General features: G+C 52.4%; 2 protein-coding genes across 2 annotated transcripts in view; one reads left to right on the top strand and one right to left on the bottom strand.

Annotated features, from left to right (window-relative positions):
- Positions 1-128: 128 nt before the first annotated feature.
- LOC122392741 (retinol dehydrogenase 12-like) lies at positions 129-1,198 on the top strand. Its single transcript, XM_043387988.1, has one exon. The coding sequence runs from the start codon at positions 136-138 to the stop codon at positions 1,060-1,062; it is 927 nt and encodes a 308-aa protein (XP_043243923.1). The 5' UTR covers positions 129-135; the 3' UTR covers positions 1,063-1,198.
- Positions 1,199-1,311: 113 nt separating this feature from the next.
- Positions 1,312-26,639, bottom strand: part of LOC122392737 (connectin-like) — a 45,101-nt gene continuing 19,773 nt past the window's right edge. The window contains exons 3-4 of the mRNA XM_043387975.1: positions 5,227-5,441; positions 1,312-3,587 (exon numbers count right to left, since the gene is read on the bottom strand). Coding sequence (XP_043243910.1) covers positions 3,231-3,587; positions 5,227-5,441 — 572 coding nt within the window. The 3' untranslated portion in view covers positions 1,312-3,230. The remainder of the gene's footprint in view (positions 3,588-5,226; positions 5,442-26,639) is intronic.

The following is a 26,639-nucleotide window of genomic DNA, read 5'->3' as shown; positions in this document are numbered from 1 at the left end:
TACTTCAGGAGTCGCAGTTAGATGAGCCATCACATCTTGTGTCAAACGCTTCATCCCACTGACGTGCTCCGTGAAAAGATGTTTAGGAAGTGTGTGGCGTTTTACTTTCGGACTGACATCTGCCTGTCCAAGACTATGTTGAGTCCTGTGAACCCTGTCGCCTCTCGGCTCATCATGGGCGGCCACCGAGTGCCCTCCGACGTCCGACTCGACGGACAGACGGCCATCGTCACCGGCGCCAACGCCGGCATCGGCCTGGAGACGGCGCGCGGCCTGTACGAGCGCGGCGCGCGCGTGCTGCTCGCCGTGCGCTCCGTCAGCCGCGGCGAGGCGGCGCGCGCGCAGCTGGAGCGCCAGGCGGCCGGCGCCGCGCCGCCCGCCGGATCGCTGCACGTGATGCAGCTCGACCTCGCCTCGCTGGCGTCCGTGCGCGCCTTCGCAGAGAGGATCAACAGAGAGGAGGCGCGCCTCGACCTGCTGATCAACAACGCCGGCCTGGTGCTGGACGAGAGGACCGAGACTCAGGACGGCTTCGAGACCACGTTTGGGGTCAACCACTTGGGACACTTCCTGCTGACGATGCTGCTCCTGAACAAGTTGAAGGCATCGACGCCATCTCGCGTGGTTGTTCTCTCTTCCGCTGCACACAAGAGAGGACGCATAGAGTTCGACGATTTGCAGCTGACCCGTGGCTACAGCTTGTGGAAAAGCTATTCGCAGAGCAAACTTGCGAATCTCCTTTTCGCGCGCGAGCTGTCTCGTCGCCTATCTAGCACTGGGGTGACCGTCTACGCCGTTCACCCCGGGGTGGTGCGCACGCCAATCTGGGCCAACGCTCCCGCCTGGCAGCGCTGCTTCCTCGTCTTCCTGAAGCCGTTCTTCAAGAGCGCTGCCTCCGGTGCCGAGACCTCTCTATTCTGCGCGATGTCACCAAAGGCGGCAACGGAGAGCGGAAAATACTACGTCGACTGCAAGGAGAAGGAGGTGGCTCCAGCAGCGAGGAAGGACGCCGACGCTGCCAGATTGTGGGAAATCAGTGAAAAGCTGGTGGGACTGGCATAACTATGCAAACTTGATCTCTTGGCGGTCATCACATTCAACGCTTCGAAGAGCTCAAAAGGAAACAATGACGAGAGCAATACATGCACGAGACGACTGGATACCTACCTCCTGTTTGAGTCATTGCATGTACCTATTTAGGAAATTATGTTCAATAAAACGGTAACCGAATGTTTGTCTGCTTGGTAGTCAGCTGTTTTGTAGGTATCTGTTGGGGAGGGGACGCATTTAAAAACTCGTAAAAATGCAAGCCAAAATAGAGCGAATTATTTATTCTTCCGAGACCGTTTACTGCGAATCGATGTTAGGCATGCCTGAGTAGTAAGCATTCAAAACACATCCGTCTATGTAGTTTCTCGCTTTGAACTACTATAACGTAGTCAGTCCAGTGCAGAGTAATAGGCATTGGGTAAAAGACGATAGGTATGATACCAAACGGAGGTCTAGCTACATGCACGATCTTTCGGAAATAATTGGAAAATAGAGCGACTAAAGATAAGAAAAATTATAAACAGGAACGGACCATTCGACTTAACAACTCAATCCACAATCAAAGAACTGCGTGCCGGCAGTAAATAGGAATGTCGTATTCCATCCAGAAAACCAAATGTACAAGTTTCAAGACGCAGCAACACGGTGCTTTCCACGGTAATGCAATTTATCCAACAGCTGTATTGTTTAGTTATAGGACAGTCTAAAACACATCCTACCACATACTGTAAAAGCACAAACTGCACCGACGAGGCTGTATGCAACCCGCTCTGCAGCTTTGACAGCATTCGCCGCCTACACAGGTATTCCTATATCAGACCTTTTCACGCATCGCTCGCCGTCCGCCATCACAGGCACCGCCATGAAATATGCACAGGGCGGGACGGCGCGTCCGGCCCGCTCGCCCCGGAGAGTGTTTGAACAAGTGCCAAGACCTGGCCAGACGGTACGCAGTATTGGCCCAATCTACGTGTCGTTTGCTCGGCTATGACGGTGCGGCCACTCGCTCCTCATCACACGCTCGAGACTCCCCTCGCGGTGTCAGTAGCCGCGATGACGTGAGTATGTCGACGATGAGTCGTCGGGGCGTTGAGGACCTTTCCACTCTGAGAGGCGAGAGCACCGTAAAACACAGAAGCACCATGGTGGCAGACGTGAGCGGGGATGTGTGTGCGTGTTGTGTGTTTGTGCGTACGAGTGTGGCTGTCACGGCTGTCAAAGAATACACGGTTATCATGCGAATGAGCCAATTAGTTTGACTAATGAGGAGCACGTATATAGCGGATACGATGTTCCAAGGAGAGAGATACGACACAGGGCAAATATTTGACCACACTCACAAGCAAAGTACATGAAGATAACCACTGAGGTTCGCCATAAACGAATATCAGTGGTAGAAGACATGGGCACAGACATAATTGAACATGACCGGACACCACCCATGTTCGTTCATCCATATCAAGGGGTCATCGTTACACGACAGTGTGGGCTGAAGAAGACCTGCGTTCATTCGAATGCCCGTCGACTGGCAATGGGGATGCATGCTACACAGACGACCGAGTCCGCATGGGGGATTCACATATAGTGTATGGCCAGTGACTGATCACCAGTAATGTCTGTACAGACTGGTTAACGATCTCATTAATCAGCGACCTGTAGGCTCAGTCTGCCTTTCGGGGTCCTTCTATAAGCTGGTCAGTAACTTCCAGCCACTGCCTTTCAGAGACTCACAGGCTCCTCTGTGGAACATCGCTTGTCGCTGATGTAAAGGCCCTGACTGTCTTTCAGTGTCTTACAAGATCCTGCCAGCAACCTCGCTGGTCACAACTGATGCCCAGTCCCACTGTCAATGTTTCAAGCTTACCTGCCGCCCAGCGTCCAACACCGCGGTGGAATCGGTAATCGCTGACAACAATCGCTGTGACACGAACCGGTTGGCACTAAACGCGCACTAAACGGAGCGTCACACAACGTGTCTGCGTCCTGTGATGGCGTCAAATGTCATTCTTAGGGCCATCAGTTGGTGATGTTACAACGTCTGAGGTTTCGTACAATGCACGCGTCTTCATGGACAACGAAGTGCTCTTTTCGCACTAAGCAGCCCCCTTCCCCTTCTTCGCACATTCATCACCGTCTTCACCCGCGTTACGACTATTCTCAGTCTGAGTGTCGTCGGCAGCCTACCGTGCCGCGGTCGCCACGGCGAGTGAAGTCAGCAACAGAACCCAGGCGCTGGAGGCTGCAACACCGGCCCCTCCCCGGGCCATCGGAGCATCCTCCCTGCGAACGGACGCTCCGGCTGGCGGAGGCGACTCGGCCTTGAGCCGCCGCTGCTGGCCCCCATCCAGCTGCCCCTGGTCCTGCTGTTTCTGATGGTGCGGGTCCGGCTGCTTCTGACGATGCTGCTGCTCCAACTCCTGCTGCCTCTGTCGGTGGTGATGCTTCTGATGCTGCTGCTGAGTGGTCGGCTTCTTTGAGTGTTGGTCTCCCTTGATAGCATCCTCCGCCAGAGGTCGGTCGCAGGGCAGCTCCTGAACCTGTCAGCACAGATACGCCATGGTCAGGGGCTGATATCATACGGTGAGGTCATCTTGGCACGGTGGTTGATTTTCCAGCTGCTCAGCTCGTCACCCGGACTAGGGTAGGGACTACACTTCGCTCTCGGTGGCGGGATGGCATTAGTATGTGTTTTGATTCGTGAATTCCTGCCAAAAGCCCGCACGAACACGGTTTGCTTCTCTCACGACAATTTGTCAGTTTGTCCTTAAAACAAATAGCCGGATGATTTGTTTGTTTTGGTTGAAAATATGTTTCTAAAGATTATTTTGAGGCTTAATGTACTATAAGGCACGTCACCAGCAGTTGTGCTTCAATATGCGCACAAATACAGAAAATATCAAGCACACAACAACGTAATAACATTCGTGCCATGCAAATGGAGGCCAAAACCAGCCGTTTGACTTAAATACAGAAAATGACCTAAATAAGCTTTCCGAGAACAATACATCAAGATAAACAGTGGCTAAGTGAAGAGGCATACAACTCACGTTTAAAAAATAACTGTCACTATAACAGTCACATATAGTCATATAGTCACATACTGACTAGTGACACTGAAGGGTTCACTGAAGTGACACTGAAGGGTTACCGAAGGGTTCAAGGGAGCTCAACAGCTCAATCTAGCAAAAGAAAAACAATAAAAAACAATACAAAAACTCAGAGAAGTTGGCTAATAAAAATAAATTCAACTAGGTGAAAGTAAATTGTAACATTTACATAAGCATTTATTTTATACCTTCAAAATGAAAATAAAATAGGTTTTCTAGTGATTTAGACTGTTCGTATCTCTAGAACCAAACGGCCGCACTCCGGGCTTCTCAGAGCTGGATATACAATGAGGGGAATTCCACAGTGCATTTGATGCCCGTCAGTGATCAATCGTTGCATGCCAAGTGCAAGTCGATAGGCTATTAGCATTCATGAGCTGGGAGCATTGTTGCAGTCCTGAACCATCACGCTGAGCGTCGATCTCTGTGCAACCGCTCAGAAGTATTCGGCGACGAAATAGTCATTTGCATACAGTTGAGTTACTGGTACGCGTACGGTTCGTTCTGGAAGGGCTCGTTAAGAAGTAGGTATAATAAGAGCGGTTTTAATGAGGTAGCTCCTTAGCCAGCCAGCTGCACTTTTTTAAACGCTTAATGATGTGTGTGGAATTTATAACATGGGGTGGACTTGGCCTTTAAAAGTTTGATCTAAACAACGGAAGTACATAAAATGGAGTATAAGGAGGAAGGCTTTCAATGCCTGTTTTTTTTTTTATTGAATATTTGCTTTATAGGCCATTCCTTGTCTCACAGATGACCAATCTCCTTGCACCCTCCTTTGCATGTCCATCGTACTGTCGAATGCTGCTAACATGACTACAGGTGCACTCTAGCTACGCTTCACGTGCACATCAACAACCACATATGCACGTTCATTCAACCGTAACTAAAACAGCACCACCCCACATGCTTGCCATGCAGCCTCACCCACCCCACTACCACTCTCCTACAACACTTCTTAGGTCACCAGCCACTGACCACACCCTCCATGCTCCTTCTCTACAACCTCGCGCCGCCGCGGCAGCCCCACCTGAAGCTGCATCAGTTTCCGGAGCGGCGCAGCGCCCACCTTGAGGTCCACGAGGCGGACCGGCGGCCCGATGCCCAGGGTGCTCGTCTCCAGAGGCGGGTCGGCGGTGACGGCCGTCTCCAGCCGGGCAGGCAGCGAGTCGCCCTCCATGTGACACACGGTGTTGTCCAGCGCCGCCTGGACGTGGGTGGAGGCGGTGGCGGTGCGAAGACCGAGCAGCCACGCCAGCCGGCAGTCGCAGTGCAGCGCGTTGTCTGAGGGAGGAGGGAAACCGGGAGATTAAATGTTGAGTGTTAAGGATGGTGATGTCCGCAGGCGTTCCGAGTCGAGTCAGCCCCTCTGCAGGACATGTGTAAACGTTTTGTGCAAGGTGCATTTTGAGTCAGGCTTACGAATCACTCTTGGTCTTCTAATCACTGGTGGCGGTATATTTCTATAAAAAAAAACGAAAGATGTTAATGAAAGAGCTTCGTTTCGCGTCCGCCGTCCATATAAGATCCAATGCTCTATTACGTTGGTATGAGAGCACAGGTGCAAACGGGCCCATTTCCTCTCCGGAGCACCATATTACCATTTTCACAGCTGCCAGCATCAACAGGCTATCTCGACTCGCTGCTTAACCAAGCAAGTTTTGCATGAATTAGTGCGAAAGTCAACAGCGAAACGCACGTCGTCGAGTGCTATTAGTGCCCTGATTAAACGGGCCGGGACAACCAGTGACGTCACAGGGTGGTGAGTCAGCTGAGCAGGTGCTGCCATTGGCCCATTCACGGGATGAGCACGGCACCCGGAATTGGCTGCCAGAGGAGTCCGTATTCGTATGGGTTGGCGAGCCGCCAGCCAGCACACCGCTGCCACCACGAGCCCCGGCTCAGCCCCGCGGCACATATAGAAGATGCGGCATTGTCTTTCGGAACTTTGCGAGCGATGCTATGGGATTGACGGCCCAATGACAGTCACATAATAAAGGACCTGCTGCTCCTTTGGAGTGAACAATTCACAGCCATTTATCTTATATGCATTCAGATGGAAATCAGTAACACATTCTAAGGCAAATATTTACAGATCCTAGCCCAGCGGCTCAACCTTTTAGCTCGAATCGAGTTCGTCGGTTATTCAACCATGCATTCATTTTGCAATGGATTAAGCATTTAATTAACACAATCCATATCTAACCGGGCATTGAGAAATGTGCGAACTAAAGCCCCCAGTAACATTACAAAGGTACGTACACAAATGGCGTATCTGTCAGTCGGCCCCATGCATTAGACCGGACGTGCTTGGAGAGCCACACAAGGCAACATGGCTCTGTGCAGTGCAGAAGCGATTCGCGTGGCTCATTTGGAATCACCAGCAGCGAGAAGGGAAAACAGTGGCTCATGGTTTGTTTTCGTAAGCGGACAGCCGCCGGTGGCCACAACCACAAGTGTGGTGAACAAACAATAAACATTTGTCGACAAGGGAAAAGAGAAGAGAGGGAAAGAGCTACAAGACAGCCCGCAGGTTGATGGTCTTCAGGAAGACACTTTTCACTCGTTCCAATGCCTACCTTCCTGAACCTATGTGTCATGCTTGCAAAATGCAGAACTCTAGCATTTTTTGCTTCTAATTGTCCTTTCAAACATGGTTAAATTACAGACACTTTACAAAAAAGCAGAGACATTGACAGCTTAACACAGCTGGCACGCAGGAACATTAGTTTGCCCCGCGTGTAAAGTAGTAAGCCAGCTCTGGATCGTCCATATAGTCGCGGCTAGTCTCGACCTCGAGTCCTTGCACCCTGAATTCTGATTTTATTTGTTGGAACAGTTCACGGTAGCGTGCTAAACGAGCGGATATGCTGGGGTTATCAACTGCTGGAGATGGTGGAGAGCGACTATTAGTGTGGCTATCGGCAGTGATGGGTGATGGTGTTGTGTCAGAATTCATGCTAGGCGCTGAGGATGGTTGTGTGATATCAGTGATGGCATTGTTGGCTTGATGTGTTGGCAAGTGGATGTGGTCTGGGGTGGCATGATTGTAACATGTGCCATTTTGGGTCTGTCGTTTTTGAGTTTGCCGTAGTCCTGGGGTCCATGATTGTACCTGATGTTGAACGGTGTCGGAACTCATGGGAAAATGGGTTGTCGATCCTATGATTGCTGCCGCGTTTCCACGTATGATGGCCATTGACAACCGTTGCCATAACCAAGCTGTTTCTCGTCGGTCACCGGTTGATTGTCCTTTTCTGATTAAGTATCTGGACATTTTTTATCCCATTTTCTCTCTCTCTCTCTCTCTCTCTCTCTCTCTCTCTCTCTCTCTCTCTCTCTCTCTCTCTCTCTCTCTCTCTCTCTCTCTCTCTCTCTCTCTCTCTCCTCTCTCTCTCTCTCTCTCTCTCTCTCTCTCTCTCTCTCTCTCTCTCTCTCTCTCTCTCTCTCTCTCTCTCTCTCTCTAAAATATATCCAACTGCTGCTGGGCAGTCACCATTCCAAGCTCTCTTGATCTTCCAGGCAACCGCCATTTCAAGCCTTCTTGAGCTCCCGGGCATCTGCCATTCCAAGCTCTCTTGGGAAGCAGGCCAGTTGCCATTCCAAGCTCTCTTGGGAAGCAGGCATCCACCATTCCAAGTTCTCTTGGGCTCCCGAGTAGCCACCATTCCAACCTCTCTCACTCATATATCCCTGCCGGGCGCGCAGCCGCCATTCCATGTCTCGGTCAGACGCTGGCCGCTGGACAGCCGCCAGCGTTCCCAGACATATCTCATGAGAGAGCCGGCATGAAAACACGTCACCAGATAACGCTAAATAAATCCAGACAGCAGTGCTGGGCGTGGCTGCCGGAATGGGACAATGGTGGATGCGTTATAGCCGTCCGTATTTTAGTCCTTAGTGATGGGTGTTACTTATCGCGACTTTTACCGTGATAAATGTTACATAAGAGACCTTTGTCATATCTCCAAGTGATACCTACGGTCATTCATAACACAAAATGAGCATAACGATAACAATAATATCTAAACATATCAATAGGCAAAGCATGTATCGGATACACCGCGTTGGATAAATCGACTAGAAGCCTGAGCTCATTTGAAATATTCACACATTTCGCTAAACCTGTCACATTCAATCAAACAAAATAGGCTATTTAGCTCCACGGTGAATTGAATACTGACTGGGTCTCTTACATATACCTACGAGCGAAACGGTCTCTTCGTTCATTGAACGGCAGTGTATGATCTCGGGTTTGGGCCAAATTATTTGTTTGGTATAGAGGCAGCTCCTCAACGAAAACATACAAGGTAAATATGCAAAAAGGATATGGCAAGGAACGTCACTCTTCCATTTCCTTCACCGATTCAAATTATGTTGCTCCTTAGTGGGCTTTATTTATCTAAAACCGAGCTCTCTGGTACGTAGACAATAAACATTTACCGCCTACCTGTCTCCCATCGCCAAGTGGTCAGTCCTAGCTCGTGAGAGTGCACTGTGCAGTCACACCCAGCGGCAGCAACAGTACATTGATTGATGTTTGACTGATGCAAACACCGGAATATTAGCAGGCAAGTCAAGGTAAGTAGGTATGCCTCACTTTTAACTTCAATTGCAAATGTGCATCAGGAAGCACTTCACAGAAACGTTTCCCATACTTTTCCGCTATACCCAGGCTTCTTCAGTACCTAAATCTAATAGGTATAATGAAGACTCTCAGCATCCTCGATGTCGTTGCGGTCAATGTGGCGGATGCGCACCTGAGTGAATCATAAATCGTCAGGCCAAAACCTCACATTGGCCAAGCCCGCCACCTTGCTCGTGACCGAGGCGGGGCCGAGCCCGCCCACCCGACCTCCCGCCGGTGCCAGCAGGTGCAGAGAGCCAAATCAGCCCGGGTGGCTGCTGCCAGAACCGGGCAGGACCGGCAGAACGCCCGGCCAGGGTATCTCAGAACGGGGTCAGGACTGGGTCAGGGCAGGAGAGGTCATGAGCAGGAAAATGGGCGTGGTAAGGCGGTATAAAAATCAGAGACGGCCCAGGTGAGTTAGAATAGGAAATAGCGGGAGAGGACAGGGGAGGGCGAGAATTTAAAGTAAGAGAGCAAAACTGAGAGAACAAACTCAATAGGGGATAATGAAAATGTAACGGCAACCGGATAACTGAGTCAGGAGGGGCCAGGAAATCGTTAGGACAATCTCAGATCAAGGTCAGGACAAGGTCAGGACAGGGTCAGGAGGAAGACAGTCATAGCGACAGATCAGACACAAGATGTACCGGTAAAGGAAAGAACAGAAACGTACAGGCCTCAGGTCCCAGTCAAATGCGTTGCCAGGTGGCAACAATGTCCTGTCAAGCAGCCTGTCATGGGAACTGACCCGATGTTCGGCACAATCGTTTTACACGTCCAATGCACGTTATAAAAATATCACCACAAGCAACGATTCCACGTGTTGGTGGCATGCAATAAATAATGGTTAAAGACTCTGTCACATCGTATACAGTCATGATACTTTAATAACACCACCATCTTGATACACAACCTTCAATAAAACACACAGCCATCAAAGATGGCGACTTTTACGTGCATCGATGGTCGCATATAATGCCCTTTTTACGATGGTATCTTTTACAGCTTCATCGGTCGTAACTCTGGCCGCACTATTCAGCTGTCGGTCCGTAGAAAAGTCTCCGTCGCTGATGATGACACGTTGCAGGGCTGAATGACGCCACAGAATGGCCGCCTCAGACGGCGACTCGCGCCATGGCACACCAATTGGCTGTGTAATACCTCATCACAGCGGAAACACAAGGCGCGTGACTTCATTCGGGGGCTGGCAGTTGGTGGGAGGGAAGTGTAGCAGTCGTGGCCAGTAGCTGGCGGTAGGGAGGTAGCAGTCATGGGCAGCGTCGAGGGACAGTTGGCGGTAGGGAGGTAGCAGTCACGGGTCTGCAGCTTGTGGAGTCACAGTCAGCACAGAGTAAAGAATAGGTAGGGACCATGGCGGTCGGTGTAAGGGGAAGGGGCAGTCAGGAACCAAACGCTGGTGTCCAGACAGCAATTGGTTGAGAGTGTTTGATAGTGGACCAGCATTTGGCATTGGAAAGAAACAATTAAGGGTCAGAGATCGGTCGCAATGAGGATTCTTTGGCACGTACCATGGGATACGCAGGGCTGATGCACCCCAGTGACCACACACGCGGCGCTGGCCACCGATCGTGCATGCCGTAATGTCTGTAGCTTGTAGTTTGACACGCGTAGTGAGGGTTTTACAATGAAACTATCACGAGCGACCACACACGTAGTGCGATGGTTATCTACTATTGCGAACGCAAGTATGCGATCAAACAAGCCGGCAAGACACTGACAGACACTGTCTACGGTGATGACATTGTAAAATTCTGAATATGAAATGGTTTTGTCATTTTGACTAGCTTGCTATTCAGTGCTGTCAGTTCGCTGATCATCATATTGCAGTATCTACTGATGTGAAAGCAAGGACCGATGTGGAATTCGCCCAGAGGCGCGTCATTCAGTTGTAATACCTAACGAGTAACGCAGCTGCTGATATATTGTCATGCGGCTGATTGCAGATTGCAGGCCAATATAAAATGCAAGCTGTGTAGCGCGCGGTCAGGACGGACGCACTCCACTAGGTCAATGTCGCACTAATGGCAGCGCCTAGCTGCGAACGACTGGCCTTATATGGACATACTCCGGCGGAAGCCGCCGTGTCTATAACTGCAGGTTATCTCGTGTTTATGTTCCGCTATCGAGGTTGTCGACGCTGTAGGTGTTCCACTAATTGCCGGGCTGAAATTCATGTACCGTTATCGGCCAAATAAAAGGAGTCTGTTTTACAATTACGACTATAAATGGTGGCTATTCAGAACGGGGTGGACTTGTTTGGGCAGTGAATGTCTGTTAGATTCAAGGTTGGTGGTGCATGACCTGGAACGAAGTGGATGTAGCTCCTATCTACTGCAGATGAGACCCTCTCATCACCCCTCCCCACCCTCCTCACATAGGCCGCGATCCACTGAGACTCACTCTCTCCGCTCTAACACAGCCCAGGGTAGCGGTTGTGACCCTGCTCGCGACTGAAGACGAACGTCAGCGTCTGTGTCGTCAAGGTCAGCACGCTGTCCTGCACAGGCAGGAGGCGTGATGGGCACCATGTGCATTGACGCCAAGGCCAATCGGCTGGCCGTCCTGTTCTCATCAGTCATGGACAGTGGACACAGCGGGTGTGGTGACCGCGGCTGGTGACATCACGTCACCGCTGCTGCACCACGCCGTCTCTCAGACGAAGGACCACAACCACCCCGCTCTCAGTCGGCATCACGCCGCCCTCAGCAGGTCATACACGCCCTGGTTAAACGAACACCGCGCCATATCGGCCTCAGACTTCAGAGTCAAGTGACAGTATCACGCCGGCCGCCGCTTTCAATCAATGGATCAGTGCGGAGCAGTCTTGAAGGAGAGACTACCGAGGAACCGGCTCGGCCGACCTCATAGTCAGCCAATGAGTCTTTGCAGCTGCTGGCTGCAGCCAGCAATGATGCCCAGACACATTGCCAACATGTAAACAGGTCAAGGTGTGTTATCCCCCTGGTGCCACCCATTCAGAATCTCGCATACTAACAAATATCAGAACAAACTGTTATCGTATAAGCCCTCCTATACCTAACTTCCTTGAAGCCCTATGCCCTCTGCCTTTTTGTATGATGTATTGACATCAAAAGCCTCCCAAATAAAGCGTGGCGTTTTCGATCGAGGGAGCCCTGGCCCGTGGCCATGGTGACTCGCAAAGCTCCGCAACTACGTGTCACGTAACACCCTGCAGGTGGCCGCGTGGTCAGAACGCAGCGTAGCAAATCAGCGTCGGTTCCAGCTGAATGGTTTACCCCCTTCCCCTCCCCCATTCTCGCTCGAACCCCTCCCCCAGAGGTCGACCGCCGAGAGGAGAGGGGAGGGGAGGGGTATTACAGGCACGTGCTGATCATATCAGGGGTAGCCAGGGGCAGGGGAGGGGTGACCCCCAGTTTCCGGTGTGCAGATCGGGTGACCTCGGTCACTCAGAGACCTCATGTGCAGCACTCGCAGACGCTATCGGGAAGGAGGGGTGGTTGGAAAGAATGCACGGAGCACGAGTTTTCTTATTCTTGCTTTAGCAAGGTGTAGTGGGCAATCAGAATGATATGATCTCTTGGGTGATTAAGTTCCAGTGAATAGAAGACAATGGTCAGCAAAGACTTGCATGTCTGTCTTTCAAGGCATCAAATCGTCGAACACATCTGCAAGGCTATATAACCTGAACTTTAAAAGCATTTAAAATCAAATGAGGAATTCATTTTAATTTTCAAAACAATGAGCAACCTTTGACACACCTGTGCGCAGCTGCATAATAAACGACTGCTCTGAAATCCCCGCGTACAATAAATCATTGACGTCGGCCAAGGGCGTCCAGCAGCGCCGTCGTAGGCAGCGGTTTTCTTCATCCCACGCGCCGCTGAAACGTGCCTGTCTCCAGTGAGTTTTAGATTTCAGTGGGTAGTGCACAAAGCGGTATGTCGTTATGGGCAATACAGGCACGACTTGGCACGCTTGGATTGGCCACTGCTGGCCAGTGACCATGGCTACATAGAAATGGATTTCTTTCTTTTTTAGACGGCTGCGCACCGACCAGCTCCGTTCGTCAAAGCTAATGAAATCGGACCATACTGGTCCGTCAGCTGTGGGTGGCTGAGCTGCCTCTGCCATGCAGCTCCAAGTGAAACGCGACCTCATGTGATCCGCAGCGACATAATTCAGCATCAGTCCCCGGGCCGGCCGGCAGCTACGTGAGCTGGCTACGGAGGAGGGGCGGGGCTCAGAGCAGCACCGTAAGGAGCTGGACCGCCAGCGCACGAGGGGACAGTCCGATCGAGTCGGTCCCGTAACGGAGGACAAGTGACAGGTGGCAGGACGGACTGAGTGAAGCAGTGTCACTTACAGGACAGTTGACAGGGCTCAGGTACTTCATGGGACACCGATCAGACGCCTGATGCAATGGAGATGAGTCGTTCCTCTCGGTGTGGCAATTTGAAGCTCAGTTCATACGAAGCGTATATGAAAGAGGAAAGATAAGTGGGTGGTGAACCTGTTCCGGTCACTCTGGGACTCTGCTTGATGTAACTTTGTAAAACCTTAGCGGAGCCGAGTTTTTCTGCCATTCTCTGATTGTGAATGCATAAATCAAATACCCTACGAAGTAAATCCGCGGAGTTCGATTGTCATACTCGTATATTCCAAATGTGATATAAACCAGAACACAATGGGTTCACGAAGTGCAACAGCACCTTTTGACCCCGTAAATGTCACCGTAACTGCAGCGTAGCCTTGCACTCTGCAAAGCCTGCAAAGGCGACACTTGCGGCGTCTCGGGGCCAATTGTGGCGCACCAACCGCCACTTCTCGGCGTCGTTCGGATCGTCTCCGCGCCACGATTGTCGCGATGATGGCGTGATATGGCGGCCATTATTTGCACGCAAAGTCGCCCTCTGAGAGGACGCTCCGTTTCGTGCGGAGGGAAGATGCAGTTTAGATAGGAGATTGGCCACTTCCTGGTCCGGTGATCCGCGACTGAAATGTGTATTTTACAATTGAGCTCTCGCCACATCGGCGTAGTATTCGACAAGATGATTTTACCAAAACATCGCAACAGGGCAAGCAAAATAATGGTAAACCCACAACATTTTTATAACTAATGAAGCACATGTGCTTACTTATATTGATATTGAGTCATTAAAACGTAAAAATGTGATTTTGAAACTACTATTGGTAAATCAATCAAGCTGGTAGGGTAGCTAAACGCCAAGGCACGAAAATGTTCGCAGTCCGGAAAGGGATCGTAATAACGACTGCTTACGCTAGCAGTAGCCCACAAATCACATCACAGCCTTGATTTCACCCGCAGCCTTCGATTACTCTTGCACGCTTAATGCCCTTCATCGAGTTCCCTACACTAAAAAAGGCGATTGTTTATTGTATCGCTGTTCCCCTGAGCAGAACGTGCGTGCAATTCCCCTTCCTCCAGCTATATCGTATGCGCACGCACGCCTGTCGCGATCAGCGCGAGTGACGGTCCCGATTCTATCGCGCCCAGCCCGCCCCGTCGGCCAAAGGATGAGGGCAGTGACGCGCGCGGCGCGCACCATACGTGGAGTGATGTATTGGTCGGGTCACAGGCCGCCGATAGACCGGCAGCTGATGAATGGAGGAGTGATGCAAACGGAGCGTCTGTGCAGGGTGAGACGCGGCCACACGGCGGCTGGCGGCGAGAGAGATGGCTGCGGGGTCCGAGAAGCAGCTCAGAGGTCGAAGGAGTAGCTCACGGGTTAGAGGATCAGCTCAGGTGTCTGGGGGAATAGCTTAAAGGTCAGATGAAAAACTCGGTGGTCAAAGGAGAGGCTCATAGAATTTGGAAACAATTATTGAGTCTAGAAAACAGATCAAAAGGCAAGGAATAGTATAGTGGAGGAGGCGGAGAGACAGTTTAGGAACTGGGAGACACTAAACAAGATGGTGGTGAAAATTTACAGGACACTGAGTCAGGTCAGGAGTTATACCTAAAGGAAACAGCTGAGTGTTGGGAAAGGTATCTCAGGGATCAGGAGGGTGAAGGATAAACATTCCAGAGGTCCGACGGGCGGCTCAGAAGTTCCGGACTCAGGAGACCGCCGCCTTGTACGGCGCTGCCATCAGGGATGAGCAGTTCCAAGCCTCTTGTTGAGCCTTCCATTTGGGGTGACTGATACGCCCATATCCACATGGCGCTCGCATTCAAGGGCGTGGTTTACAGGTTCATTCAATGAGGGCCATTATTCACTCGTCGAGTGAAGACATTGTCTTTGGTGGCTATTTAGATTCCTACTTTATACACAATAATGTGCCGATAAATAATCGCTGTCGTTCTTGGATCAAGAGAAACACTGTTTCCATGGCCATATAAACCCACTGCGACATGTAATGTAATGCATTAGCATACGGATAATCGTAGGTGGAGGTATATAGCGATTCCTGATAAGCACGCCCAATGGGCTCCTTGCAAGAAATGCTCAAAATGGCAGACGCATTTTTTCCCTGTTCTCATCAATCGCCTGGTAAATATAGTTAAGAATCAAATAGTAAATTATATCATCTTCGAACGCCACCGAAGACCACTGAAGTTGAATCTTGAGCAGCTGCACAGAGGCGCCTTTACCAGGCAGTCGGGAAGAGCGATCTCGAGATTAACGAGAGCAAACCAGCTGTCACCGACGAAAGTGTTCGGACCAGCTCGCGCTACCGCTGTGCCGCCGTGATAGCCGGCCGGCCGCCGTGCCACCGCGGCGCCGCCGCCGCTCGTTGCAGCCGTCCCGCCGCCGCACCGCCGTCACCCTGTCCAGACTCAGGATGAGTTGTGAGGCATTGTGCAGGGCGGGGCCGCGAGCAGACGCGGCCAGCGGTCGGTACGCGTGCCGCCGACGCTGCCGAGACGCAGCAGCGCCGCGGCCGCCACCGAGACCGAGATATGAATTAAAGACACGTCGTTTTAAGGCACGTAGGCCGCCAAGCTGGCGCCTTCAGCCACCTCCCCGCTGCAGTGCAAGTTCGCACTCGTTTTGCACACGTCTTAAGCATTGCGTATAAAATGTGGGTCACGTACGACCCCGGCAGAGTCTCACTTCGACCGTCGCGCTGTGCGCACGGACTGATCTGCCCCGCTCGACGCCTCGCCCGGCTGAGCGGGGACAGAGTACAGAAGCACGCGCGCAGACCGACTCTCCTGCGCGCAGCCGCGCCCGGCGGGGCAGTGTCAGTGCTTCAGATTTGTACAGTGAATGTGAATTGTGCTCCGTGTCTGCGTGTTTCATCTACCGGTTTTCTTCACAACTGCTTCCGCTTCTTGCTTCGCGTATACTTCAATAAATCCTCTACGGGAAATCTTCACGTCTATCTACAACTGTAAATCGCCGAATATCAAAAACCCAGGAGCTCACATAGCAGGCGGGCGGGCTACGAATGTCGCACAAACTCACCGAATAAAATACAGTCCACATCCAACCAGAAAAGAACTCCGAACGACAGTTTGTCGGCGACATTTGCTGGTCCTCCGGGCCGGATCCTGAACTATGGCAAGTGGAGAAGCAAGCCCGTCTCTAGAGCGAATGGGTGAAAGTGACAAAGAAGAAACCGCTGACATGGAAGAAGTACCAGCTGAACCAGCCGCTGCAGGTCAAGGACAAGCTGCAGTGACAACAGTCCAAGAGGAACCACGAGAAGGCCAATGCTCCAACGGGGAGTGGCGGCACCTCAGACAGGTGAGAGGTCGTCATCGGGCGGCTCTCACAAGGATTTTCCGGCGCGCTGAAGCTCTCGTGACAGATAGAGCCTCACGCGTCCAGTTTGGAAATATCCGCAGAGAAATGGACAGCGCTTTCCAAGCGTTGATGGCCGTTCACGAATGTATCTCTGGATACACGCAGAGTGAGGAAGAAAAAGAAAATGAGGCTCAGTACTTAAACGAAGTTCGTACGGAGAAAGAGAGAATCGAGGAGAAAATCGATACTTTCATGACAAGCACCACAGACGAACTACAGCTGACCTCTACGAGACAGACTGACTTCAGCGAGGATGGAGGAGGGCAACCTGAAGACGGCTTGGGACGCTCAGTGTCACGCATGACCCGTAGCGTCGTTCGCCGAGCAAGGTCACAGGTCAGTGGCAGCTCGGCGGCCTCTCATGCATCAGCTGAAGCCAGGATATCATCCAAACTGAAGGAGTTACGCGTGCGCCAGCTGGAGAGAGAAAGGACACGAGAACAAGAGCTGCGCGAACAAGAACAAAAGATAAGGCAACAAGAACAAGAACTGCAATACGAGAGAGACCTTCAGAAAGCCAGAGATGAAGCTGAAGCTGCCCGACTGGAGGCGGACCTGAGGGAAGAAATGGAAGACGAGCTCAATGCAGACAGGCGAGACGATTTTGTGGATGAAAATCTGGGAGAACCGATCACCGAGAAAAGCGTTTCTCAAAGGCCGAACTGCTCCAGATCACAACTTCGTTTCTCCGAGCCAATCTCCATTACGCCCAGAGAACCTCTAGAACCTCTAACCGAAATCAGAGAAGAACCTCCGCAACTAGAACCTCCACGAATGGCGCCCAGTCCCGGTATGTCCACAAGCCAGACGTCATGGATAGATCAGCTGCGACCGACAGCTGCACCACGTCCGGCTCCTACGACATCCGCGTTCACTAAGAGCATTCCCCGTCTCCAGCTGCCGACCTTCTCAGGCAAGCCGTCTGAGTGGCCGCGCTGGATCGGACTGTTCCGAGCGCTCGTGCACGACCAGCCATCGCTCAGCGACGCGGAAAGAATGGCTCATCTGCAAGCGTCAGTGATGGGACAAGCGCAAGAAGCCATCGCTGGCATGTTATTTGACGGCAACCTCTACCAACAAGCTCTCAAAACTCTACAAGATCGTTTCGGCCGAAGCACGGATGTGATTAAGGTACACCTCGAGAAAGTGTTCTCGGCTGAACCTCCTCAGAAGAACATTGTTCGATCGTTAGAGTACTTCCATTCCGCCCTGCACTGCGCGGTCACGCTCATGCAGGCCCAAGGATATGAGGCGGACCTGTACAGCACAGAGAATCTCCGAAGAACGGTGGCCAAACTTCCAGAATATCTACGGCGTGAATGGGGTAAACACGTGCTCGAACTCCACCCAAGACATCCATCACTCATCGACCTGGACGTTTGGCTGCTGAAGCAGGTCCAAATTGCATCGCTCTGCCAAACCGCTGAAATGCCGAGTGACAGACGGGGGAGAACCAGAGACCAGACGACCAAGCGAGCAGCGCATGCTACCGCAACTTCGTCACCAGCCTCTCCATCAACGGCACAGAAACCAGGTGGGAATGCGTCGTGTCCGAAGTGCGGTGGTGAGCACAGACTGCACCAGTGTCGTGAGTTCAAAAATCTGGACGTCGAAAGAAGAATCGACCTAATATTCGACAAGGGACTGTGCCTCTGGTGTCTGCAAAGGGGACATCTCGCCAGAGAATGTCACAACACCAAGCTCTGTGGTGTAAATGGGTGCCAGAGACGCCATAATCAGCTGATTCATGGCAGCACCAAACGAACCACGCCCCTCACCGACCGCTCGGGAGCCGTAGCCAGTCGGCCTGCCAATGAAACAACTTCAGCGGCAGAAGGAGAAGAGGTACGTGTGGTGGCTGCATCTACCTCCATCGGAAAGACGGGCGGAACTCTTCTACAAATCGTTCCAGTTCGAATTCATGGAAAGAAGGCAGGAACTCACCGTGACACCTATGCTCTTCTCGATTCAGGGTCAGAATCTTCCTTCTGCAGTGAAGCTGTGCTGAACCAACTGGGAATCACAGGACAAGACGAACAGCTGTGTCTTCAGACAGTGGAAGGAACTGGAAAACCTCAAGCATCAACTAGAGTGAAGCTAGAGCTGAGCTCTGTGGCCCCTGGGGAAACTCGAAGAATCATCGTGCCTGAGGCGTGGTCTGTTCCATCTCTCGACATCTCCATGCCGAACGTCTGCAAGAAGCAGCGGGAGAAGTGGCGTCACATCAAGGACTTGGACATTCCTCAGTGCTCCCATGGACAGGTGGAACTGTTGCTCGGAGCTAACGTCAGCGAAGCAGTCATCCAGCAAGAGGTCCGGGTGGGTCAACCAGGCCAACCGATAGCTGTACGTACTGCTTTTGGTTGGACCCTGACTGGCGCTGTGTCCGACCTGCACCCTGGAAAACATGGACGAACTAGAAGAGCGATGTTCATCCAGAAAGGCTCCGCTGCTGACGAGGAACTGGAAAACATGCTGAAGGACTGGTGGACAACTGAATCCTTCGAAGCCAAGTATGAAAGGTCAGTGTCACAGTCGAAAGAAGACCGTCGAGCGCAAGAGCTTCTAGAGTCAACAACCACCAAGTTAACCGGCAACCGCTACGAGACTGGCCTCCTCTGGAAGACTGATGACGACACGCCGTTTCCAGACAGCAAGGTGATGGCTACAAAGAGACTACATGGCACCGAGAGGCGTCTGGTAAACGATCAAGAGAAAGCAGCAGCTTACCAGGCCACGATCGATGCATATGTAAAAAAGGGCCACGCCAGAAAGCTGTCCAGGGAGGAGGCACAGCTCCGGCTACCCAGACGCTGGTTCCTACCACACCATGCCGTGACTAATCCCAATAAGCCAGGCCGCTTCAGGATAGTCTTCGATGCGGCAGCCAGATCGTACGGAACATCGCTGAATGACAAGCTCCTGACCGGACCAGACCTGCTGAAGAACCTCACCGGTGTCCTGCTCCGTTTCCGAGAAGAAAAAGTCGGCATGGTGGCAGACATCCAAGAAATGTACCACCAGGTCCGTGTCATCGAGAAGGACCGACCTGCGCTCAGCTTCCTGTGGCGCGACCTGGATCAAACTAGAGAACCAGACATCTACGAGATGCAGGTGACCATCTTCGGCGCCAAATCGTCTCCAGCGTCTGCCAACTACGTCCTCCAAAGAACAGTCGCGGACCATGGAGAAGACTGCGGGCTGCCAAAGAAGGCCGTGGAAACTGTGAAGAACAGTTTCTACATGGACGACTTCTTACGATCAGAAGAACATGAAGATGATGCGTTGAAGACGACGAAGCAGGTGACAGAGACACTCTCCCGAGGCGGCTTCCATCTATCCAAGTGGGTAAGCAACTCGCGGCGCGTCCTGGAAAGCATTCCCCGAGAGAAACGCGCACAGCCGGAACTAGACCTCACAGAAGCGGAGCTGCCCACACAAGGTGCCTTGGGAGTGGTCTGGGATGCTGAAAAGGACAGTCTGAGCTTCAGATTCCGAGACTCAAGCGTCCCGATGACAAAGCGGGGAGTCCTCCAAAGGACTGCGTCGATCTTCGATCCTCTGGGTATCGCCGCGCCCTTCGTCATCAGAGCCAAAATGTTCATGCAGCAGCTCTGGACCAAGCAACTGGACTGGGACGACGAGCTGGATCGTGAGGAGCAGAAAGAATGGGAAGAATGGCTCCAAGAACTGCCAGCACTGAGAAACATCAGTGTCCCACGCTGCCTCCGTCCAACATCAAGTGACACAATAGCACGTCAGCTTCATGTCTTCTGCGACGCATCAGAGGGAGCGTTCGGAGCAGTCGCTTATCTCCGTACGACCTCACCAGACAGCACGCATCACTGCTCGTTCATCATGAGCAAGACACGAGTTGCACCGCTGAAGAGACTGTCGATCGTCAGATTGGAGCTGCAGGCAGCAGTGCTCGCAGTGCGCTTGGTGGACGCGCTCCAAAAGGAGATACCAGATCAAGTCAAGAAGGTCACCTACTGGAGCGACAGCCGGGTCGTCCTGCAGTACATCAGCAACGAGAGCAGACGATTCCATACATTCGTCTCAAACAGAGTGGCAGAAATCCACGACCTGTCAGACATAGGTCCGTGGCGGCACTGCCCAGGACGACTCAACCCAGCCGATCTGTGCTCCAGGGGTGAGACAGTGAAGGAGCTCGCCGACAACCCTCTCTGGCTATCCGGCCCAGACTTCCTCCGAGGCGACGAAGAAGGGTGGCCAGAGCAGCCTCACGTTCAGAGGCTGGCTGAAGAAGACGTAGAAGTGAAAGTTGGAGCCTTCGCCACAGTCACGGTGAGGGATCCAAAGGCAGCACTGCCGACACCGAGCAAATTCTCGTCTTGGACAAAATACAAGCGCACGGTGGCCTGGATCCTGCGCTTCCTCCGCAACTCGAAGCTGAAAGGCGAGCAGAAGCGACAGCGAAACCTAGGCCCAATGACCGTGTCAGAGCTCCATGACGCGGAGAAGACCATTCTCCAGATGGTGCAGGCGGAGGCCTACAGGACCGAACTGCAGCAGTTAGAGGCGGGTCAGCAGCTCAACAAGAAGAGCGGCATCGCCGATCTGTCACCAATTCTGGACGCTGATGGCATCTTACGAGTCGGGGGGCGATTAGAGAATGCCCCACTGGACGAAGACACTCGCCATCCCATTCTACTCCCAGCAGGTTCTGATGTGGCGAGGATGATCATCTACGAAACGCACCGTCAGCTCATGCACGCCGGCGCAGAACACACCCTGAATGAAGTTCGCCAGAAATTCTGGATTCCGAGGGGTCGTTCGCAGGTAAAACGAGTCCTTATCGACTGCGCCATCTGTCGCAAGAGAAGGGCGAGACCTCAGCCTTCAAGAATGGCCGATCTTCCCGCTGACCGGTTAAACACCTCCCATCCGTTCAGCTTCGTGGGGATCGACTATTTCGGGCCGCTAACAGTCAGGCGGTTCCGCAAGACGGAAAAAGGTACGGCCTGCTGGTGACGTGTCTGGCCACGCGAGCCATTCATCTGGAAGTGTCCAACAGCCTGGATACTGACAGCTTCCTGATGGCCTTCCGACGGTTCGTGGCACGCCGAGGTCGTCCAAAGAAGGTTTTCTCCGACAACGGAACAAACCTGAAAAGCGGGGAACGTGAACTCCGAGAGGCACTAACACAGTGGAACCAGCAGAAGATCTCTGACGAGCTGAGCCAGCAGCAGATCGAATGGTGTTTCAACCCACCAGCCGCGAGCCACATGGGCGGCATATGGGAAAGAATGATCGGCGCAGTCAAGAGAGCGCTATCGGTCGTGCTCGGCGGCGAGGTGACAACAGACGAGGTGCTGTCAACTGTCTTCTGCGAAATAGAGAGCATGATCAACAGTAGACCGCTGACACACGTCACAGACGATGTGAGAGACCTGACAGCTCTCACGCCGAACCATTATCTCCTGGGGAGGGGAAGCCGTTGTCTTCCCCCTGGAGTCTTCAGCAGCCAGGATCTGCACTCCAAAAAAAGATGGAGGTACGTTCAAGCACTGACGGACCATCTCTGGCGAAGATGGAAAAGGGAGTACCTCCATACCCTGATCCACAGGAGAAAATGGCAAGCTGACCAACGGAACCTAGCAGTCGGCGACGTGGTGCTGCTAGCAGAATCTGACACGCCCCGAGGTCACTGGCCGCTGGCGCGCGTGCTGCAAGTGTTCCCGGGGTCTGACGGCCGAGTCCGCGCCGTACAGCTCAAGACGGCAGCAGGTGGTACGTATACCCGGCCTGCCACGAAGGTGGCGCTTCTGGAACTTGCCCCGTCGCCCCCTCAGCCATCTCATTAGCCGACAGAACGCAAACAAGAAATGATGCTGGCTGGCTGTGGACTGTCGAGCCCTCGCCCCTGAACCAGTTAAAGTAAGGAAGGCTGTTGTGCGTGTACGTGCTTACCGACGCACTCACTATTCATCCGTGTTTTGCTTTGTGAATATGAGCCTCGTAACTCGCGCATAACGGCCGTTTGTGTTTGGTAGTTTATTCGATTTAGGCGTGTAAATCGTACTTGTTTGTACATCTTTGTCGGTGATCGTGTCATTTTGTGTTCTCCCTGTGGTCAAACACGGGGGTGGAGTGATGTCACCGACGAAAGTGTTCGGACCAGCTCGCGCTACCGCTGTGCCGCCGTGATAGCCGGCCGGCCGCCGTGCCACCGCGGCGCCGCCGCCGCTCGTTGCAGCCGTCCCGCCGCCGCACCGCCGTCACCCTGTCCAGACTCAGGATGAGTTGTGAGGCATTGTGCAGGGCGGGGCCGCGAGCAGACGCGGCCAGCGGTCGGTACGCGTGCCGCCGACGCTGCCGAGACGCAGCAGCGCCGCGGCCGCCACCGAGACCGAGATATGAATTAAAGACACGTCGTTTTAAGGCACGTAGGCCGCCAAGCTGGCGCCTTCAGCCACCTCCCCGCTGCAGTGCAAGTTCGCACTCGTTTTGCACACGTCTTAAGCATTGCGTATAAAATGTGGGTCACGTACGACCCCGGCAGAGTCTCACTTCGACCGTCGCGCTGTGCGCACGGACTGATCTGCCCCGCTCGACGCCTCGCCCGGCTGAGCGGGGACAGAGTACAGAAGCACGCGCGCAGACCGACTCTCCTGCGCGCAGCCGCGCCCGGCGGGGCAGTGTCAGTGCTTCAGATTTGTACAGTGAATGTGAATTGTGCTCCGTGTCTGCGTGTTTCATCTACCGGTTTTCTTCACAACTGCTTCCGCTTCTTGCTTCGCGTATACTTCAATAAATCCTCTACGAGAAATCTTCACGTCTATCTACAACTGTAAATCGCCGAATATCAAAAACCCAGGAGCTCACATAGCAGGCGGGCGGGCTACGAATGTCGCACAAACTCACCGAATAAAATACAGTCCACATCCAACCAGAAAAGAACTCCGAACGACAGTTTGTCGGCGACACCAGCGGAGGAATATACAAATTACAATGTACGATTAAGCAGCGAAGATTAATACCAACTCAGAAAATCACACATTAGAAGTGATTAGACAATGTCCTTTGACGGGTAAAAGCGTACATACATGGGTATACAGTCTTGCTTACTGCACATTGGTAGGTATCTGTATCTATGGTATCTGTAAACGAATATTCCAAATTCTGATGCCACTGGCGTAATAATGCCGAGGAGGACCGATCAATATCTTTCTTTTTCTTGGCAGTCGACACTCCATTACAAGCCGTAACTTGCCGAAATATACCCTAAGCCAATATAAAGCAGCATCTTCGGGATGTAACTCGGCCTTTGCTGGCGAGGCGCAGTCAGCTCGGGGGCTATCGGCCGTGTCGGTGGCGAATATTTTAGCATTTCCAGCCCCGGCCACCAATCGCCAGCTCTATCGACTGCCTCGGAGTGTGTGCTGGAAACCGAGGCGTCGATGAGTATTTATCTTCGTCCCTTGTCCTGAAAGTGTTTCTTTTGGCTCGTGGGCCAAGAATCACGTTAAATTTCCGTGTAAAGTAAAATGCGTCACTGAATGCGGAAAGAGACGTAAAAAATGAGAGCCTCTGTCGCAGTCGCCCTGAGAATCAGAGTTTCCCGCTTCTAAATGTACGCGTCACTCAGTTGATCCTGCATTCTGCCCGGTCACTCGTGGCGCTGTGGCTGCCGGCTGACACGGCGTGAATAATATCGTATCTGTATCATCTCTCTGACCTGCAAAGGTCATCACTGTCCGACTGCTTAGGCGTCATTTCTACAGATGTTTGCGTCAGCGCTAACCTTTCTACACGACAAGGTTGAGCAGTCACTAGACAAGATCTCAAATATAAAGCGTCACGATCATCCGTACAGGGGAATCCTGTAATGTTCTTCAATTTGAAAGAGCTCTCCTACAATACGCGGTCCTCGTTTGTATCCTGAAGGATAGCGTGTTGATAGGGGACACCTTGAAACGCTTTCACAACAAACACATTTCATCTGTTGGATCCTACTGGGCCGGCTCTAAACCACCGGGTCCCCACAGACACCTCGGTGATACACAAGCCGCCGAGCCCCGTTCCGGGGAGAGTTGAAGCCCATTGGTGTCTGTCCGGCTGCAGCAGTGCAGCGGCCTGTCGGCACCGGGCGGGGGCGGGGGCGGGGCGGCGGGGTGACCGCCCGGCGGCTCAACTGATGGCAACACCAGCTTGATCCGATCGGAGCTGTTTTGCACCGCGCACCAGCGGTGCCCGAGGGAGCTGACTCACAGGTGACCCGCTTGACCCGCGGGCTGACATCGACGTGACCTTGACACACGAGACTGCAGCTCACGGCTGACAGCGACTGCAGGCACCGCTGCGTGCAGGTATATCACGGTCAATGAGTCATGAACCGACCAGCCGGCACTCGCCAGGGGTGATACGGTCCTGTCAAACATGTGATGTTACAGGTGTTGCCTGAGCTGGAGCAGACGTGAAGTCAACAGTCCAGTCAGACTCACACAGTGGTGGTGAGCGGTGAAACATTTGTAGACTTGTGTCTTGACGAGCTTCAACCGTGAACCGACCCTGCAACTAGCCGAGCATGGAGACAACTGAACTTTCAAACCATTGTGTCAAAACAGTGCGATTTTGAACCAGATATAACTTGCAGATGGAAAGCAAACGTTGGTCGCTGTTTTACTATGGTGCTTACCTATAGGCATTGCAGACATAAGCTGCATCATCTTATATGGTGGAAATTCGATGTAGTAGGGGAGAGTGGGGTAAGATGCCCAGGGTGGGAAAGACGCCCCACCCCCTCTAGCGGCGAAACAAAGAATCGAACCTGGAAATTAATGTTCTTAGCGTTAAGCGGAAGCCTGCCTTGTTAACTGCACAAAAATTTGCGAAGCTCAGTTGGGCAACGGCTGGCTGGTGATTGCATGTTTTTTATTTGCTGCTTTCAAAAAATATTTTGGTGTCAAAACATTGTAAATATCAAAGAAGGTAGATAATTTTTGCGTCCCTTGCTATAGTCGTGATACATTAACATGCGTGTACTGTGTCCCAAACAGTTTGTTTCAAGGTGTAGTTTTATGGCTAACAAATTGTACTGATTTAATGTTACTTCGGTACCTTGGGGTAAGATGCCCCCTGTCCTGATGGGGAAAGACGCCCCCCCTAAATTCGTAGGCTGTCCTTCAAGCATCCCGTCAAATCATTTATTACATACTTGTGATTAGAGACAAAAGCCGATCTGGGACTATTGAGAGTCCAGTACGGTCGGGTGCTCCCATGCCGGTCTCCCGGCCCTTACAGCGACTTTTTGGGCGGCATCTGACTCTGAGAGCCCTCACGACGGCCTCTGTGGGCCCCATTATTGGCTCCAGGGCCCCTCACGACATCCTTTGAGGGCTCCCACGTTGGCTCCACGGGCCGCGCTGGCATCTGAGGTCCCCACGATGGGCTCGAGGGCCCTCAAGCATCATGAAGACCTATAAGGGCCACACAGTGGTCTCCGAATGCCACCACGGAGGCTTGTTTGGCCGCGATGGACTATGATGGCCCTAACGATGACCTCTGAAGCCCCTTACGACTACTTTTGAGGGCCCTTACGATGACGTTTGGTGTCTACTGCAGGCTCGAAGGGACTGCTGATTCGTTCAGGCGATTCACGTGCCCATTTATGTCACTTAGGGGAAGTTGGGGGAACGCCGAATACTTTTTTTTTCTGACGCCCGTAGCACGCAAGGTAGACAACATAAGCTATTCTTGTTGGCGTCATTCGAGAGGCTAGTCTTTTGTCTTTCAAACATACCAGGCGCATTTGATGAATTCGCATACCGTTAACCCTCGCGGGCCCGGGGGGGGGGGCGTTTTTCGCCCCCCCCCCCTGGCGAATATTTGCGATAACTCCCGAACGCTTAGGGATAGGAAGGCGAAACTTTCAGTACCTTTTCTCCCATCAATTTGACATCTTCTGAAGTAAAAAATTTGGACCTAGCCCCCTTGATGACGTCACAAGGTCCATTTTTCTAGACCCCTGCACGGCAAAAATCGGCGTCACAGACGCAAACTTCAAATAGCTGCTAAAAATAGAGTTTTAGAGATAAAGACAAATTACGAGCA

Source organism: Amphibalanus amphitrite, unplaced genomic scaffold, assembly GCF_019059575.1.
Source record: "Amphibalanus amphitrite isolate SeventyFive unplaced genomic scaffold, NRLGWU_Aamphi_draft 000024F_arrow, whole genome shotgun sequence".
In the NCBI taxonomy this organism is placed as follows: domain Eukaryota; kingdom Metazoa; phylum Arthropoda; class Thecostraca; order Balanomorpha; family Balanidae; genus Amphibalanus; species Amphibalanus amphitrite.
Note: the sequence above shows the minus strand (reverse complement) of the source record. Positions and strands in the feature narration are given on the sequence as shown.